This window comes from Oryctolagus cuniculus, chromosome 10, assembly GCF_964237555.1.
Source record: "Oryctolagus cuniculus chromosome 10, mOryCun1.1, whole genome shotgun sequence".
Lineage (NCBI taxonomy): Eukaryota > Metazoa > Chordata > Mammalia > Lagomorpha > Leporidae > Oryctolagus > Oryctolagus cuniculus.
The window spans coordinates 16,999,194-17,015,981 of record NC_091441.1 but is presented as its reverse complement, the minus strand read 5'-3'; the positions used below and the strand labels follow the sequence as shown (position 1 = coordinate 17,015,981).

At 42.6% G+C, this 16,788-nt stretch overlaps 1 protein-coding gene and 1 long non-coding RNA gene across 5 annotated transcripts in view; one reads left to right on the top strand and one right to left on the bottom strand.

Annotated features, from left to right (window-relative positions):
• Positions 1–16,788, top strand: part of CDH20 (cadherin 20) — a 245,448-nt gene that overhangs the window by 208,620 nt on the left and 20,040 nt on the right. For all 4 annotated transcript variants that reach the window (XM_051851165.2, XM_051851166.2, XM_070050090.1 and 1 more), the window contains 2 exons: positions 2,177–2,430; positions 14,112–14,248. In XM_051851165.2, the coding sequence (XP_051707125.2) occupies positions 2,177–2,430; positions 14,112–14,248 (391 nt within the window). The remainder of the gene's footprint in view (positions 1–2,176; positions 2,431–14,111; positions 14,249–16,788) is intronic.
• LOC103349393 (uncharacterized) overlaps positions 1–16,788 on the bottom strand; it is a 126,484-nt gene that overhangs the window by 90,847 nt on the left and 18,849 nt on the right. The window lies entirely within an intron of this gene.

Sequence of the window (16,788 nt, the reverse complement as noted above, 5' to 3'; positions counted from 1 at the left end):
AACTCTGCCGTTCAAATAAAACAAATCTTTTTAAAAAGAAAAGAAAAAAATTACTTTTAATGTAAGCTATACCATAATTTAAAAAACAGGTACAAAATTCCCACCAGTTTAGAAAAATGACTTACAATTAAGGGAAAACAAATTTTGCCAAGCTCAAATCTAACATCAACAATAGCATCCACTTTAGATTACTGATACATAAAGAAAGGATTTTAAGAGAATATAATGTAATTTACCAGGAAAGAAAAATATCTGTATTTAGGGATTACATAAGTAAATTGGTAAAACTAGTCCTTCAAATATATCTGAATCCAAATGGCCAATTTCTCTGGGTATGGAAACCTGGCCTTTTGCCCAAAAATGCAGGAGGCAAACAGACTGAGGGAAATGGGTTGCTGGGTTTATGTGAAAATGGTTGACAACTAAGAAACACAGGGACACAATGTTGGGCACTGAAAAAAACGCCGACCAAGTGAGAACCTAACAACAGCAACCAAACAAAAACTTTGTTAGAAATTGAAAATCACAGAGTACTGAGGTTTGTTTCTCAAAAGCAAAACTTAAATGGGGGCATGCCTTTTTCTAACACAAAACATGCTGACATCCAGCATGTTTTATGAAAAAAGTTCAAGTGAATGCTCTGCTTAAAAACAAATCTGTTGTCGTTATGTTGAGCTTTATTTATTTATTTATTTTTTTGACAGGCAGAGTGGACAGTGAGAGAGAGAGACAGAGAGAAAGGTCTTCCTTTGCCGTTGGTTCACCCTCCAATGGCCGCCGCGGCCGGCATGCTGCAGCAGGCACACCGCGCTGATCCAAAGCCAGGAGCCAGGTGCTTCTCCTGGTCTCCCATGGGGTGCAGGGCCCAAGGACTTGGGCCATCCTCCACTGCACTCCCTGGCCACAGCAGAGAGCTGGCCTGGAAGAGGGGCAACCGGGACAGAATCTGGCGCCCCGACCGGGACTAGAACCTGGGTTGCCGGTGCTGCAGGCGGAGGATTAGCCTAGTGAGCCACGGCGCTGGCCTATGTTGAGCTTTAGTAACTGTTTTACTGCCCACTGTAATTACTCTATCAGACTCACTGTCCATTTTCCCACAATTTTTAAGTTATTCATATTTTGAGATAATTGTGACTTGAAACACAAACACTTTTTTTAAAAAAAGACATAAATGGGTTTATTCTTCACAAACAGGATTTAAGTTCACTTCCTGCCCTGCAATGCTGTATCTGGTTTGAAATAAAGCATTCTGAAGGTCATCATAGATCAAAAAGGAGTAACAACCACGACAAATTATATTTTATGAGGTGGAATTTTACTAGACAGATGAAGTCTTGTGGCTGAACTCTGGCTGAGGAATTCCCACCTGTCAGCCCACACTACTGTTCTGACACCACAGGACTGGGTCAGATCAGCCCTGTTTTCCACGCTTCCTGGGTCTCCGTTTCTTCCACTGCAAAATATTGAATTAAGATTTTAAAAGGGATAGTTGGGGAAGAGCCAAATATACAAATATCGATCAGACACTGCCTCAAGAACCTTTATAAACTCTCTCATTTCTTGGAAAGAATCACTATTGCCTTTGGACTCAAGGAAGAACTTCTTTTAAGGAAGCAACCAGAAAAGCCAAAAGGCTGCCTGAATATTCTGAAACAGCAATGCATTTCTACCAGCCTGCCTGCCTCCCTAGTTGTTTGTTAGTCCAAAGACAAGGTTTTCATTTTCTCTCTCAGTTGCCACAGCATCTTTTCAAATGCGCAACCATCACTAAAGATAAGGCACCAACCATCTAGGTTTACCTGGGACAGAAGAGGTTTCCAGGAAATAACTTTCCATTTCACAACTGGAATAGCCCCAGGCAAACAGGCCTTAGCCTGAGGTCTCCTTGGGCCTTCTCTAAAGAATGTGCTGATAAAGAGCAGATAAGGTTAAGCCATGTTTCCCTGAGTAAATGGAGCTATACCTGAAGTGTCTGGCATCTTTCATATTCTCCCCACCCAAGGTACTGACTAGAAGACCAAGAGCTACAGAATAAGAGAAAAGTCTTCCCCTTTACCTCTTTTCCACCATTTTAATGAGTTTTGAGGAATTCCCACCAGCCATCAGTATTGGACATCCATTGGAACCTGAATATATATGTTAGTGGTTAATCAATTTTCTTGTCATTACTTTCTAGCCCCTGAGTTTTGAAAGCAAGAAAAGCTACACGTTAAAAGTGGAAGGAGCCAATCCTCACCTAGAGATGCGTTTTCTGAACCTAGGCCCCTTTCAGGACACAACAACAGTGCACATCAGCGTGGAGGATGTGGATGAGCCCCCAGTGTTTGAACCTGGCTTTTATTTTGTGGAGGTGCCTGAGGATGTGGCAATTGGGACGACCATACAGATCATTTCTGCCAAGGACCCAGATGTGACCAACAACTCCATCAGGTTTGTCCACAGAGCTCACCTCTTCCTTAGATCTTGGAACTTCCCCTTCCTTTGTACAGTTTTCTAGCACTTTTCACTTTACTTTTTCCTTCTCTATCCCATCTGTCAAGACTCTCCTCCTCCTTTGATTTTTTCTGTTTAAATAACACGGCTTTGTTATGTCACTTAAGAGTGTCATTAACTGCACAGCTCACCTTTGGTTAGTTAAGACCCACACATCCACCTCGGCCGTGGTCCCTCTGACCTTTGGGAATGGGTAATTCTCTGCTGCTGTGAGGGTTTGCCCTGTGCCTGGGCAGGCTCAGCAGCACCTCTAGCCTCGAGCCATTAAAACCCAGCAGCATCTCTAGTAGCAGCAACCTAATATCCCCCAGATACTGCCACACGTCCCGGAGAGGTGGTGTGAAATCACCCCAACTGTAAGCCATGATTCAGGTCAAGTACACCCAAACACAAAGACATGAGAACTGTTGACTTTTAGTGGAGAGTATAAAGATGATCACTGCACACTCCTCCAACCTTTAGGACTCCTAACATGTTTCACGTCTAAAAAACGGGAAACATAACATACACCGTATGTGGTTATACATGGACTTCAGAATTGCTGCACCACAATAAATTTATCTTCTAATTCCATGTACCACAAACTTATTCGATTGCCCTCACATATTTCCATATACTATGTAAAGAACACAGAAAAACTGTTGTCGGTGGCTTCACCAACACATGAATTGGCAAGACAGAGCTTTGTACTGCAATCCCACATATCTGTCTCTCCAATGTATGTTTTTAAATTAAAGATTCCAACCAAAATGCTTCCCCTTTTAAGAACAGGAGGTGTGTTCTTACAGCCATGGCCATTTCCCATCAGCTCTGGAACCAAAGTGCAAACAGCTGGTGGACAGGTTGACACTTCAACCAGCCAGCGCAACTGCCAAACCTCTGAAGCTTGACACCAAAGATCAGAAATCTAAGGCTGTTCGAGGCCATCTGTCACATTAATTGTTGGAAGACACACAGTAGAATCAATCTGGGGCTTTAGTGCAGATAACACATTTGCAACACAGCCCAATTTATTTATAAAATGCTTTTTCTATCATCTGGCTACTTCTCTCACCTGGTATTGTTTCGCATTTAATGAAAACGTGCTTTTGCAATTTAGCAAGAATGGCTCTCTCCAGACAGTGACTATACTAGGGGGAAATGTGCTTCCTCCAACCAACTGGTAAACATTTTAAACAAGTGTTAAAACAGCTAAAATGATTTTTGTTTGAATCCTGATATTCCATTTTTAAGTCAATTAATATTTCAAAAACTTATATAGAAGTGAAATTTAAACTGTAAAATTTTTAAAGGTGAAATAGGATGGGAAAAAGTTGGTAAAACCAGGGCCAGGGCTGTGGTGTAGCAGGTAAAGCTGCCACCTGCAGTGCCAGCATCCCATATAGGCGCTGGTTTGAGTCCCTGCTGTTCCACTTCTGATCCGGCTCTCTGCTAGGGCTTGGGAAAGCAGTAGAAGATGGCCCAAGTTCTGGGGCCCCTCCACCCACATGGGAGACCCGGAAGAAGCTCCTGGCTCCTGGTTTCAGATGGGCCCAGCTCCGGCCAATTTGGGCAGCAAGCCAGCAAATGGAAGACACTTTCTCTCTCTCTCTTCCCCTTTTTCTCTCTCTTGCTCTGCCTCTGGGTAACTCTGCCTTTCAAACAAATAAATAAATCTTTTTTAAAAAATGTAAAATACTCAGTAAAACCATATTATCCCCCAAAACAACCATCGCAAAAATGAACCAAATTCTATTATAGATTTCCAGAAGCCAGGAATATATAACTTCTGGTTATAATCTATTAAAATATATACCTATTAATTATATACCTATTAATTTGTAATAGATTAATCTATTCTCATCAGAGAAGATACTGTGAGGAAAACTGAGATTAAAATAGGAAAGACTGTTTGAAATAAAATAAGCCTAAGCACAGATCCCATTTCTAAAATCATCAGTCAGGATAGCTTATGGATGCCTCCACATCTTCTTTCCAGATTCTGACTCTCGACCCCTTTGTGGTAAGTACTCTAAGTAGGATGCTGTTAGGAATCACTTCTGAAGAACAAAAAAGCAAGAACATGGACATAGTCAGGAAACATACATATATCTATACACCCCTGTCATGTAGGAGGGTCCTTCAAAAAGTTCATGGAAAATTAAATTGAAAGCTTATTTTGGTGCAAAAACATTTTGAAATCATGCACAGTTTTCATATTGTAATTTTTCATGAACTTATTTGAGACATTTCATTTGCATGGATTTCAAATTTTTTGCACCAAGATAAACTTATTTTTAAATTTTATTTTCCATGAACTTTTTGAAGTACCCTGGTGTGTGCAGCATTTGGGAGGAAAGTCCTTTGTGATCTCAAGACATCTCTAAAAAAGAAAGATAAACACCAGTAGGTTCCAGATCCTGTACTGGCATGGAGCAAAGTGAGGTAGACAAATTGAAGCAACCCTTCTAGCTTGCAGAAAATGCTGCTATGGATGACGAGCCGGGTGCAAACCATCCATTTGCCAGCGTGTCCGTCAGTGTCAGGGAGGACCCTCACAGAGTGCATGGCTATTGCAGTAGAGCCCAGTCATGGCGACTCCAAGAGTGAACAAACTGGAGGCACACAGCAGGGTCAACTGGGCTATTCTGGGGCAGGATTCTGGATCCTCATTGAGAAACTGGCAAGAACAAGGTCCCAGTCCTGGAGGTAACAAGACAAGCACGCAGGCAGTGGGAGCAATGGAGTTCCAGTTATACAAACTGAGGACAATGCTCCCTCTGCATTGTGGCTACAAAAAAAAGGAGAGAATTCTGATTGCTAGATATAAATTCCCTGACATTTTGTGCTGTGACACTAACAAAGAATGATCTCTGAGACCAAGCAGAATGTCAATAGTCCTAGACTTCCACAATAAAAGCATCCAGAGGCCAGCTGTAGCTTAGTGGATAAAGCTGCTGTCTGTGACAACGGTTCCCATATGGCACCTGGTTCGTGTTCCAGCTGCACCACTTCTGATCCAATTCCCTGTTAACGGCTTGGAAAAAGCAGTAGAATGTGGCCAAAGTGTTTGGGGCCCCGTCACCCACATGGGAGACCTGGAAGAAGCTCCTGGCTCCTGGCTTAGGTCTGGCTCAGCCCCGGCCATTGTGGCCATCTAGGGAATGAACCAGCAGTTGGAAGATCTCTCTGTCTCTCCCTCTCTGTGACACTGACTTTCAAATAGGTGAATAATTCTTTAAAAAAAATAAAAAGGAATAAAAGCACCTAAAAGTCAAATCTCTAGCTATCATTTAATAAACCCACTTGGGTATTGATTTCCTCTGTTATCATTCCCCAAATTACTCACATTATTTCTTTTTTCATATAAAGGTTATTTTCTTTTAAAATAATTTGTTTATGTTGTATGCAGGATGGCTGTTTAATTCATCAAATGCATTACTGCTGTAAAGAATAAATAAGATTTATATTACTAAAAATAAAATCATCAGAAAAATCAACATTGGTGGGTATTTGGCATAGCATTTAAGTTGCTTGGGACACCCACATCCCATACCAGTGTGTCTGAGTTTGAGTTCCAGCTTCCAACTCTAGCTTCCTGCTAATATGCACCCGAGGAGGCAGCAGTGATAGCTCAAGTACTTGGGTTCCTGCTACCTTTGTGGAAGACCCAGACTGAATGCAGGCTCCTGGCTTCAGGCTGGCCCAGCATGGTTTGCAGGCATTTGAGAGTGAACTCATTAACCCAACTCTTTCACTGTCTCTGCCTTTCAAATAAACTAAAAATAAATAAATAAAAATGTTCTGGGGCCAGTGCTATGGTGTAGCAGGTAAAGCCATTCCTGTATCCCAAATGGGTGCCGGTTCAAGTCCCAGCTGCTCCACTTCTGATCCAGCTCCCTGCTAATGTGCCTGGGAAAGCAGCAGCAGATGGCCCAGGTCCTTGGGCCCCTGCACCCACGTGGGAGACTTGGAAGAAGCTCCTGGCTCCTGGCTCCTGGCTTGGGCTTGGCCTAACTCTGGCTGTTGAACTCATTTGGGGAGTGAATCAGTAGATGTCTCTGTCTCTGTCTCGGTTTCTCTCTCTCTCTCTCTCTCTCTCTCTGCCTTTCAAATATCTTTTAAAAATAACTTTTAGAAATCAATATATCAGGGCCAGCATTGTGGCACAGTAAGCTAAGCTGCTGCCTACAATGCTAGTATCTCATATCAAAACACCGGTTCAAGTCCTGCCTGCTCCACTTCTAATCCACCTCCCTGCTAATGCACCTGGGAAGGCAGCAGAAGATGGCCCAAGTACTGAGGTCCCTGCCACTCATGTGGAGATCCAGATAGAGCTCTGGGCTCCTGGCTTCAGCCTGGACCAGTCCTGGCCATTGTGGCCACTTGTAGAGTGAACCAGTACCGGGTTCTAGTCCCAGTTGGGGCGCCGGATTCTGTCCTGGTTGCTCCTCTTCCAGGCCAGCTCTCTGCTGTGGCCTGGGAGTGCAGTGGAGGATGGCCCAAGTGCTTGGGCCCTGCATCCGCCTGGGAGACCGGGAGAAAGCACCTGGCTCCTGGCTTTGGATCAGTGCGGTGCGCCGGCCGCAGCGCCCATTGTGGGGGTGAACCAACGGCAAAGGAAGACCTTTCTCTCTCTCTCACTGTCCACTCTGCCTGTAAAATAAAAAAAAAAAAAGATATCTTTCTTTCTCTCTCTCTCTCTGCCTTTCAATAAACAAATCTTTAATTAAAAAAAGTTTGTGGAACAGAGGATGAAAAAATAAGTATAAAAATATCAACATATCACCCAAATTAAAATGTTACGGATAAAAAAGACATTGAACATTTTTAAAGATTAATAGGATTTCATAATCTTTTTATAAGAGTCAGTGGTGTGTTCAGGTATATAAACTAGTTGTCATTTAAGCCCCAAAAATGAAGTATCCAAATTTAAATATATGTATGCAAAAGATACAGTGTTTGGATTCCCTGAATTTTTAATAAATGCTGGAGGAAGTCCTGGCAAGCAGGATATTGAACCATTTGGCAACTGAAACAGGGTTCTGCTGGTATGGAAATGGCCTACCCTCCTGTGCCCTCCTTGAGGGCATGTGGGCTCAGCAAGCCTGCTGGTCATGCTCTGCTCCAAACTGTCCCCACATCCAGAGAGTATCCTCTGCCAAGCAACAAGCAGGGAGCCCAACAAACACAGTGAACCTTGGCTTGAGGCAATTTTGCACGGGCATGTTGTGCTTGTCCCACTGACAGTGCTGAGAGGACCATGGTGAGAGAGAGGAAAGTAGCTACACACTGCACTGCTGCATCCTGGTGTCCCCTTTTTCTTTTTCTTTTTTTTTTTTTAATAATTATTTATTTATTTATTTGAAAGGCAGAATTACAGAGAGGCAGAGACAAAGAGAGAGAGGAAAAGAGGCCTTCCATCCGCTGGTTCACTCCGCAGATGGCCACAACAGCTGGAGCTGAGCCTATCTGAAGCCAGGAGCCAGGAGCTTCTTCCGGGTCTCCCACATGGGTGCAGGGGCCCAAGGGCTTGGGCCGTCTTCTACTGCTTTCCCAGGTCATAGCAGGGAGCTGGATCAGAAGTGGAGCAGCCAGGACTCAAACCGGTGTCCATATGGGATGCCCGCATTACAAGTGGCGGCCCTAACCGCTACGCCCCAGCGCCGGCCCCAATGTCCTCATTTTCCTTGTGTCTTGCCACTCCTTTGTTTTCTTGCCTCCTGAATCTTGGCTCAGTGTCTCATTCAGAGAAGTCGAGGCCATGATTCCCTCTGTGCAGGCTTCACTTGGGCAAATGGAGAGGGCCCTCACTTGATGAGGGGAGCTTCTCTTAGGCGAGTTCCAAGGCATCAACCAGGCAGCACTGACGGGGGCCTGTCGGTTAGTGTTTGCTCCCACTCCACCTCCCACACCATCTGCGACACTGCATGTGTAGCTTTGTGTGTAGAAAGCTGGTTCCTCACCAGCTGCCTCTCCTCTCCACATTATGCCTACAGCTTGGAGAGTGGGTTGTGACTTGTGGACCAAAAGGCTGCAACTTCTTGTATGCAGGGAGCTGAAATTTAAGACCATCACGAGCCAACCAGATTTCTCCTTTTTTCCTAAGAGAAAATTCAATTCTTAAAATTGCCAGTAAACTTTAAAACTAAATCACAGATTACACCTAGAAAAAAAATGTCCCAGTTCATTTTAAAGGCACTTTGTAGGCATGTGTGTGTTTGTTTCCTTTATTACAAAGTCAGCCTTTGCTGTCACAGCTTCTCTTTAATAGATACGGTTTTGTTTCCTTAAACAACCTCAGGAGGAAAGCATGGCCGGTTGGTGAGGAGCAAACACCCGAAGCAGGCCTGCCTAGGCTCAATTCCCAGCAGCTGTAATTTTGGGCAAGTGACATAACCTCTCCATGCCCATTTTCTCATCTATAACATAAGGATCATAACAGAACCTACCTTGTAGTATTATGGTAAAGACTAAATGAGTCGGGGGCCAGCACTGTGGCATAGAAGGTTAGGCCTCCACCTGCAGCACCAGCATGCCATATGGATGCCAGTTCAAGTCCTGGCTGCTCCACTTCCGATCTAGCTCCCTGCTAATGCACCTGGGAAAGCAGCGGAAGACTGTTCAAGTACTTGAGCCCCTGCACCCACATGGAAAACCCAGGTGAAACTCCTGGCTTCGGCCTGGCCCAGCCATTAGGGCAGTAAACCAGAGGATGGAAGATCTCTCTCTCTCTCTCTTTCTCTCTCTCTCTCTCTCTCTCTCTCTGTATCTCTGCCTTTCCAATAAATAAATACATTAAAAAAAAAAAGATTAAATGAGTCAATGGATACAGGCTATGTTAAGTGGTACCTGGCATATAATACATGTTTGTTAAATGGGGTCACAGGCACATTAATACATTAGTTTGCTTCCTTAAATTTCTAACTCTCAGAGAGTCATAAACTAGAATAATTCTGATGTCTCTAGGCCTTATTCATCATTTATCTCTAATTCCTAACTCTGAACGGCCATCCTGAATCTCTGCACAACAAAACATTCTACCAAACAATATACAAATATATACAGGTATATACTGTATACACATATACAGAGGGAGAGGGAGAGGGGGGAGAGGGAGAGAGGCAGAGAGGGGGAGAGGGAGATCGTCCATCCACTAGTTCACTCCCAAACTGCCCAGAGCTAGGCAGATCTGAAGCCAGGAGCCAGGAGCTTCTTCTGGTCTCCTATATGGCTGCAGTGGCCCCAGCACTTGGGTCACCTTCTACTGCTTTCCCAAGCCATTAGCAGGGAGCTGGATTAGAAGTGGAACAGCCAGGACTGGAACCGGTACCCATATGGGATGCCAGTGCTACAAGCAGAGGCTTAACCTACTACACCATGGCGTCGGCCCCTTTCAATTGATTCTTATGTAAAGGGTCAAATAAAGGGCAATTTCATTCTTCCATATATGGCAGCAATGTTCCAACACCATTTAATGAGGAGACTGCCATTTCCTCATTATATGTTCTTGGTACCTTTGTCAAAAATCAATTAATTGGTTGTAATTGCATGGGATTATTTCTGGGCTCTCCATCAATGTGTCTGTTTTTGCACCAGGCCCATGCTGCTTTGATTACTATAGATTTGTATTTTTGTATATTTTGAATCAAGACAAATAACCCTGGTTTAAAAATGGACAAAACAGGGAAGAAGGGAGGATGAGAATATGATTATGTGCTTAGAATTGTATCAACAAATCACATCGAACCTGTTAAAAACCAATTAAAATTAAAGTAAAAAAATGTTTAATTATTTTTTAAAATGGACAAAATATCCTGAATAAACATTTCTCAAAAGAAGGCATACAAATAAACAAGAGATACATGAAAAAATGCTAAAACCACCAGGGAAATGCAAATTAAAACCACAGTGAAATAACACAGTGAGGTAATCTGTTAGAATGACTATGATCAAAAAGATAAAAGATAAAAGTGTTGGCAAAGATGTTAAGAAAAGGGGACGCTTGTACACTGTTAGTGGAAACACAGATTTATACAGTCAATATGAAAAAAAAAACTGTATGCAGGTTCCCAATAAAACTAAACACAGAATTACTATATGACCTAGCTATATTTTGGGTATATTATATTTTGGGTATAAATGCAAAATAATCAGTATGTGAAAAATTTCAGTATATGAGAAAGATGTCTGTACTTCCATGTTCAGCACTATTCACAATTGCCAAGATATGGAAACAATCAAAGTGCCCAAACACAGATGAATGAGTTTTTTTTAAATGTGATTATAAACACTGCCATATTCTTCAACCTTTAAAAAGAAGGAAACTTGGAGTGGGTAGCCCAGCAGGTAGGATGCCCACATCTTCTATCTGAATGCTCAGGTTCAAGTCCCAGCTCTACTCACAATTCCAGCTTACTGTGAATGCAGACCCTGAGAGGCAGCAGGGATGGCCAAGTAATTGGGTTCCCACCACCCACATGGGAGACCTGGATTGAATTCCAGGCACCCAGCTTTAGCCACAACCAGGGGCCATTACAGGCATCTGGAGAGTGAATCAGTGGATAGCAGTTCCCCCTCTCTGTCTGTCCATCTCTTTCTCTGTTCCTCTACTTCTCAAATAATTAAAATGGTTTTTAAAAAGAAAAAATTATTTTTAGACCTGTTTGATGTATGTGTAAAACAATGTGGTCCAAAAATAAACTGGAATTTATTTTGCTGAGTTGTTCTTAAAAAAGAAAATTATATCATTTGTGATGACATGAATGAATCAACTAAAGACATTATGTTAAGTGAAATAAGTCAGCACAGAAAGTCAAATATTGGGGGCCATTGCTGTCGCATAGCAGGTAAAGCCACCGCCTGCAGTACCACCATTCCATATGGACACTGGTTCAAGACCCAGCTGCTCCACTTCTGATCCAGCTCTCTGCTATGGCCTGAGAAGGCAGTGGAAGATGGCCCAAGTGCTTGGTCCCCTGCACCCGCATGGGAGACCCGGAGGAAGCTCCTGGCTTCTGGCTTCTGGCTTCAGATCAGGTCAGCTGTGGCCACTGCAGCCATTTGGGGAGTGAACCAGTGGATGGAAGATCTCTCTGTCTCTGTCTCTGCCTCTCTGTAACTACCTTTCAAATAAATAAATAAATCTTTAAAAAAAAGAAAGTCAAATATTTCCTGATCTCACTTATATATGGAATCTAAAAAAGTCACACCCACAGAAGACAGTAGCATGGTGGCTCCAAGAGAATAGGGGAAGAGAAGGTATCCAGCCAGTAAGAAGAGGTTCTGGTCATCTGTTGTGCAGCATTGTGACTATGGAAGCTCCTGGCTCAGATCCAGCAGTTTTGGCCATTTAATTGGGGAGTGAAAGAGCAGATAGAAGATCTCTCTCTGTCTCTCCCTCTCTCTCTGTAATTCTGCTTTTCAAATAAATAAATAAATAAATATGTAAACAGTAACAATAATAACAATGTACTGTGTATTTCAAAACTACTAAAAGGATATATTTGTTTGAAAAGCAGACAGAAAAAAAGAGAGAGGTCTCCCACCTGCTGACCCACTCCCACGTGCCTGCAACAGCCGGGGCTGGGCCAGACCAAAGCCAGGAGCCAGGAACTCACTCCTGGCCTCCCACATGGGTGACAGGGACCTAACTCTAAGAGAGTAGATTTTGAATGTTCTCACAACAAAGAAATGATAAATATGTGAGATAATAGTGATAGATATGTAAATTAGCCTGATTTGATCATCCTATGGCATATGCACATGTTGAAACATCACATGTATCCCATAAACACATATAATTATCATTTATCAGTTAAAAATAAACATTATAATGGCTGGTCTTTACCAAGGACTACATGAAGTTCTCAAAGATGGGTCTCAATGATGCCTATAAATCACAATCCTTCAGGGATGGGTTTTTTTTTAATTTTTTTAAAGACTTACTTTTATTTATTTGAAAGGAAGAGTTACAGAGAGGCAGAGGCAGAAGCAGAGAGAGAGAGAGATCTTTCATCCACTTGTTCACTTCCCAGATGGCTGCAATGGCTGGAATTGAGCTGATCCGAAGCCAGGAGCCAGCAGCTTCTTCCAGGGTCTCCCACACGAGTGCAGGGGCCCAAGGACTTGGGCCATCTTCTACTGCTTTCCCAGGACATAGCAGAGAGCTGGATGGGAAGTGGAGCAGCTGGGACTCAAACCAGAGCCGATATGGGATGCCAGCACTGCAGGTGGCGGCTTTACCCCCTACACCACAGCGCCGGCCTCAGGGAGGGTTTTAAACATACAGATACCAGAGCCTCCCCCTATCTTTATTCATTTTCTCAAGATGAGGACCAAATAAGGTAACACAAAGTTATTGGATTGCCCAAATCAGATTCCACAGGAATTATAACTCTTACCCAGGACCAAGTTCACAAATGACTCAAAGGAGACAGACAACAGCAAAACACATGTCAGGCACTCTGCTGGGAGAGGTCTGATACTGTCAAGGTCCAGTGCCTGTAAATACCCTTCTTTCCCTGCATGAAGACACACATTGGCCCAGACTGAACTCAAGAGGCAGAAGCAGTGAATGAAGTGTACTGCCTAAACAGAAAGCCATTTCTGTTATGGAACATCTGCTGTTCTACTCCATTAATTACATACCTTACCTGACATTTTCCAGCAGGCAGCAACCCATAAATTCATAAAAAGCAGGCTTATTTATAATAAGCAACCTAGACAGTCCTATTCCACCCTGCTAAAAGCATTCCAAACGTAAGGGCTCTTCAGCTATAAATACCACTATTGTGTTTGCCAGAAGGTGAGTCATTAGCAGGTTTACAAAGGGCCTGTGTAAAGCTTTCCTTTCCAACAGGGTGATACTAATGGTAAGGACTGGAGCCACTGAACTATATCTTTGTCCTTTTTCTAGTTTAAGACTAGCATTTGAGAAGTCATTTGAATAAAATTTATTAGAAACTTTATAGATATAGGTGTCAGTATTCAGGGTGTTCAAAAATCCACGGAGCAGTTTTAAGCTTTAAATAGCATAAACTGCTCTTCAAATAGTTTAAAACTACCCTGGGGTGGGCACTGTGGTACAAGGGGTTAAGCTGTCACTTGGGAGGCCCACATTCCATATCAGACTTCCGTGATTCAGGATATTCCATCCACAATCCAGCTTCCTGCTAACATGCCTGAGAAGGCAGCAGATGGTGGCTCAAGCACTTGAGTCCCTGCCACCCACTTGGGAAACTTGGATGTAGTTCCTGGCTTCTGGCTTTGGCCAAGCCCAGCCCCAGCTAAAGCCAAGAGGAAAGATATCTCTCTCTCAATCTCTCTCCCTCTCCCCTCCCTGTCACTCTGCCTTTCAAATAAATAAATCTTTATAAAAAAAAAAAAAAAGAGCCCTAAGACTCTTGGCATCTCCTTATTACATTTTCCGAGTGAGAACAATGAAGCAGTAATAGTTTTTGTTTGGGCTATTTTGAGGGGTGTAGGGGCCCTTATTTTCTAACACGATAATACTGCAAATGCAGCCCAGAACTGGTGGAGCTAGGTACTGCTCACTCAGTATGTGTTCAGTTCTCTCAGCAACATGCTGTTGTAAGTCTATCAAATGCAACTGATGTACACAATTCATATCTTTATAGATACTCCATTGACAGAAGCAGTGACCCTGGAAGATTTTTCTATGTCGACATTACAACAGGTGCCCTAATGACTGCAAGACCCCTAGACCGGGAAGAATTTTCTTGGCACAATATCACTGTTCTTGCTATGGAAATGAGTAAGTAACACAATCAATTGGTCTCCATATAGTAACAAAATGTATTATAGAAAGTGGAAGCTTCTAGAACTTGTAACGAAAATCATCTTCTTTAAGGGAAGAAATAGAAATCATGGTTTTTCTGAGTAAGTGCATATTCAATTCAAATACTTCTGGGCTTCTTCTGTATATTTAGTTCTATGCTAGCTATAAAAGCAAATAACACATGCAAAAGCAATAAAGATATAGTATTCTAACCCCAAAGCAGCTATGATAAATCTGAGAGGGTTTCAAACATTAGTAATATTGGGAATGAAAAATAATGTAAAATAATATTACGCCGGCGCCGCGGCTCACTAGGCTGATCCTCTGCCTTGTGGCGCTGGCACACCGGGTTCTATTCCCGGTCGGGGCGCCGGATTCTGTCCCGGTTGCCCCTCTTCCAGGCCGGCCAGCTCTCTGCTGTGGCCAGGGAGTGCAGTGGAGGATGGCCCAAGTCCTTGGGCCCTGCACCCCATGGGAGACCAGGATAAGTACCTGGCTCCTGCCAACGGATCAGTGCGGTGCGCCGGCTGCAGCGCGCTGGCCGCGGCAGCCATTGGAGGGTGAACCAACGGCAAAGGAAGACCTTTCTCTCTGTCTCTCTCTCTCACTGTCCACTCTGCCTGTCAAAAAAAAAAAAAAGAAAGAAAGAAAGAAAAAAGAAAAAAATAATAATATTACTATTGGATGAAAGGAACCGGCCGGCGCCACGGCTCACTAGGCTAATCCTCCGCCTAGCAGCGCCGGCACACCGGGTTCTAGTCCCGGTTGGGACGCCGGATTCTGTCCTGGTTGCCCCTCTTCCAGGCCAGCTCTCTTCTGTGGCCCGGGAGTGCAGTGGAGGATGGCCCAGGTGCTTGGGCCCTGCACCCCATGGGAGACCAGGAAAAGCACCTGGCTCCTGGCTCCTGCCATCGGATCAGCGTGGTGCGCCGGCCGCAGTGCGCCGGCCACGGCGGCCATTGGAGGGTGAACCAACGGCAAAGGAAGACCTTTCTCTCTGTCTCTCTCTCTCACTGCCCACTCTGCCTGTCAAAAAATTAAAAAATAAAAAAAAAATAAAAAATAAATAAATAAATAAAATAAAATAAAAAAATAATATTACTATTGGATGAAAGGAACCATTGATATCACTGGTATTACACATGCATATCCATGTCTGCAAGAATCTGAGGCATCTTAGAATAAAAGGCATAGATAACATAATAAACTTATAAATGCAATTAAAAATAAAAATAGATTAATATAAATTTTAAAATTATACAACACTTCCAAAAGTTTGTGGAAAATGGGTTAAAAGACAATTTTATTTTGGTTCAAAAAATTTTGAAGTCCAAGACATGAGGAGTCCAGAAAGTCTATGGATATTATTAAAAATTATGTATGAAACTCAATTTTTTGCCCCAAAATAAACATCTTTTAATTCATTTTTTCTACAAACTTAAAAATTTTTAAATTTATTTATTTAGTTTAAAGGCAGTGATACAGACAGAATGAGACATACCTACTGAGATTTTCCATGTGCCAGTAACTCTCCAAATGTCAGCAACACCCCAGCCAAAACTGGAAGCAAGGAAATCCATCTAGGTCTCCCACATAGGTGGTACTTGAGCCATCACCTGCTGCCTCTCATGGAATATACTAACAAGGGAGCTAGAATTGGAAGCAGAGCCAAGACTCAAATCTAGGCACTCTGATCCATGATGTGGGCATCCAAAGCTGTGCCTGAACCACTGCATCAAACTTCTGCCACTCCACAAACTTTTTGAAGTACTTTTGTATACAACTAGCTTCCATTTTTTTCCCATAATGCCTAGTGGAAATGGAAGTCTCCAACCAATCAGCTGTATAACCAGACACAGCCGCTGGAGAGCAATTTGGCAATATGTATTAATAATCTCTAAAATATTCATACTTTTTTCTCAGGAATTCTATGGCTAGTAATTATCTTAAGGAAATAATTATAGGTATTACCAATGATTATTACAACAAAATGTCTACTGCAATGTTATTTTCAAATGAGGGGAGAATGGGAATTATTTAAATGTATAATAATGAGATTGACTAAATACATCATAGCAAAACAATGGAAAATAAATTTTTAATTACGTTGCCACTTAGTCCTAACCAAAACCCAGGAGAGCATGGTCCTTTTTTTATAAAGAAAGGAAGGAAAAAACGAATCAGAAGAACAATACATTCTGAGAGTTAGTTACTTACTAAGAATATTTTCTGTGTCTTAATTTCTATTTTGTCACCTTGGAGAAAAAGATAGGAGGGTCACTACTGGAGCTGTGAAGCTGATTCTACTGGAGCTGTGAAGTTGATTCTGTGTAGCAATGCTGCAGCAGAAGATCCACACCAAAAAGACAGATTTCTCCATTATTGACTATAGGAAAGTTCTCCAGCCTGAGACAGGGATTTGGGATGTACTTGATCTTTTTTTTTCTTTTTAACTTTTATTTAATGAATATAAATTTCCAAAGTACAGCTTATGGATTACAATGGCTTCCCCCACA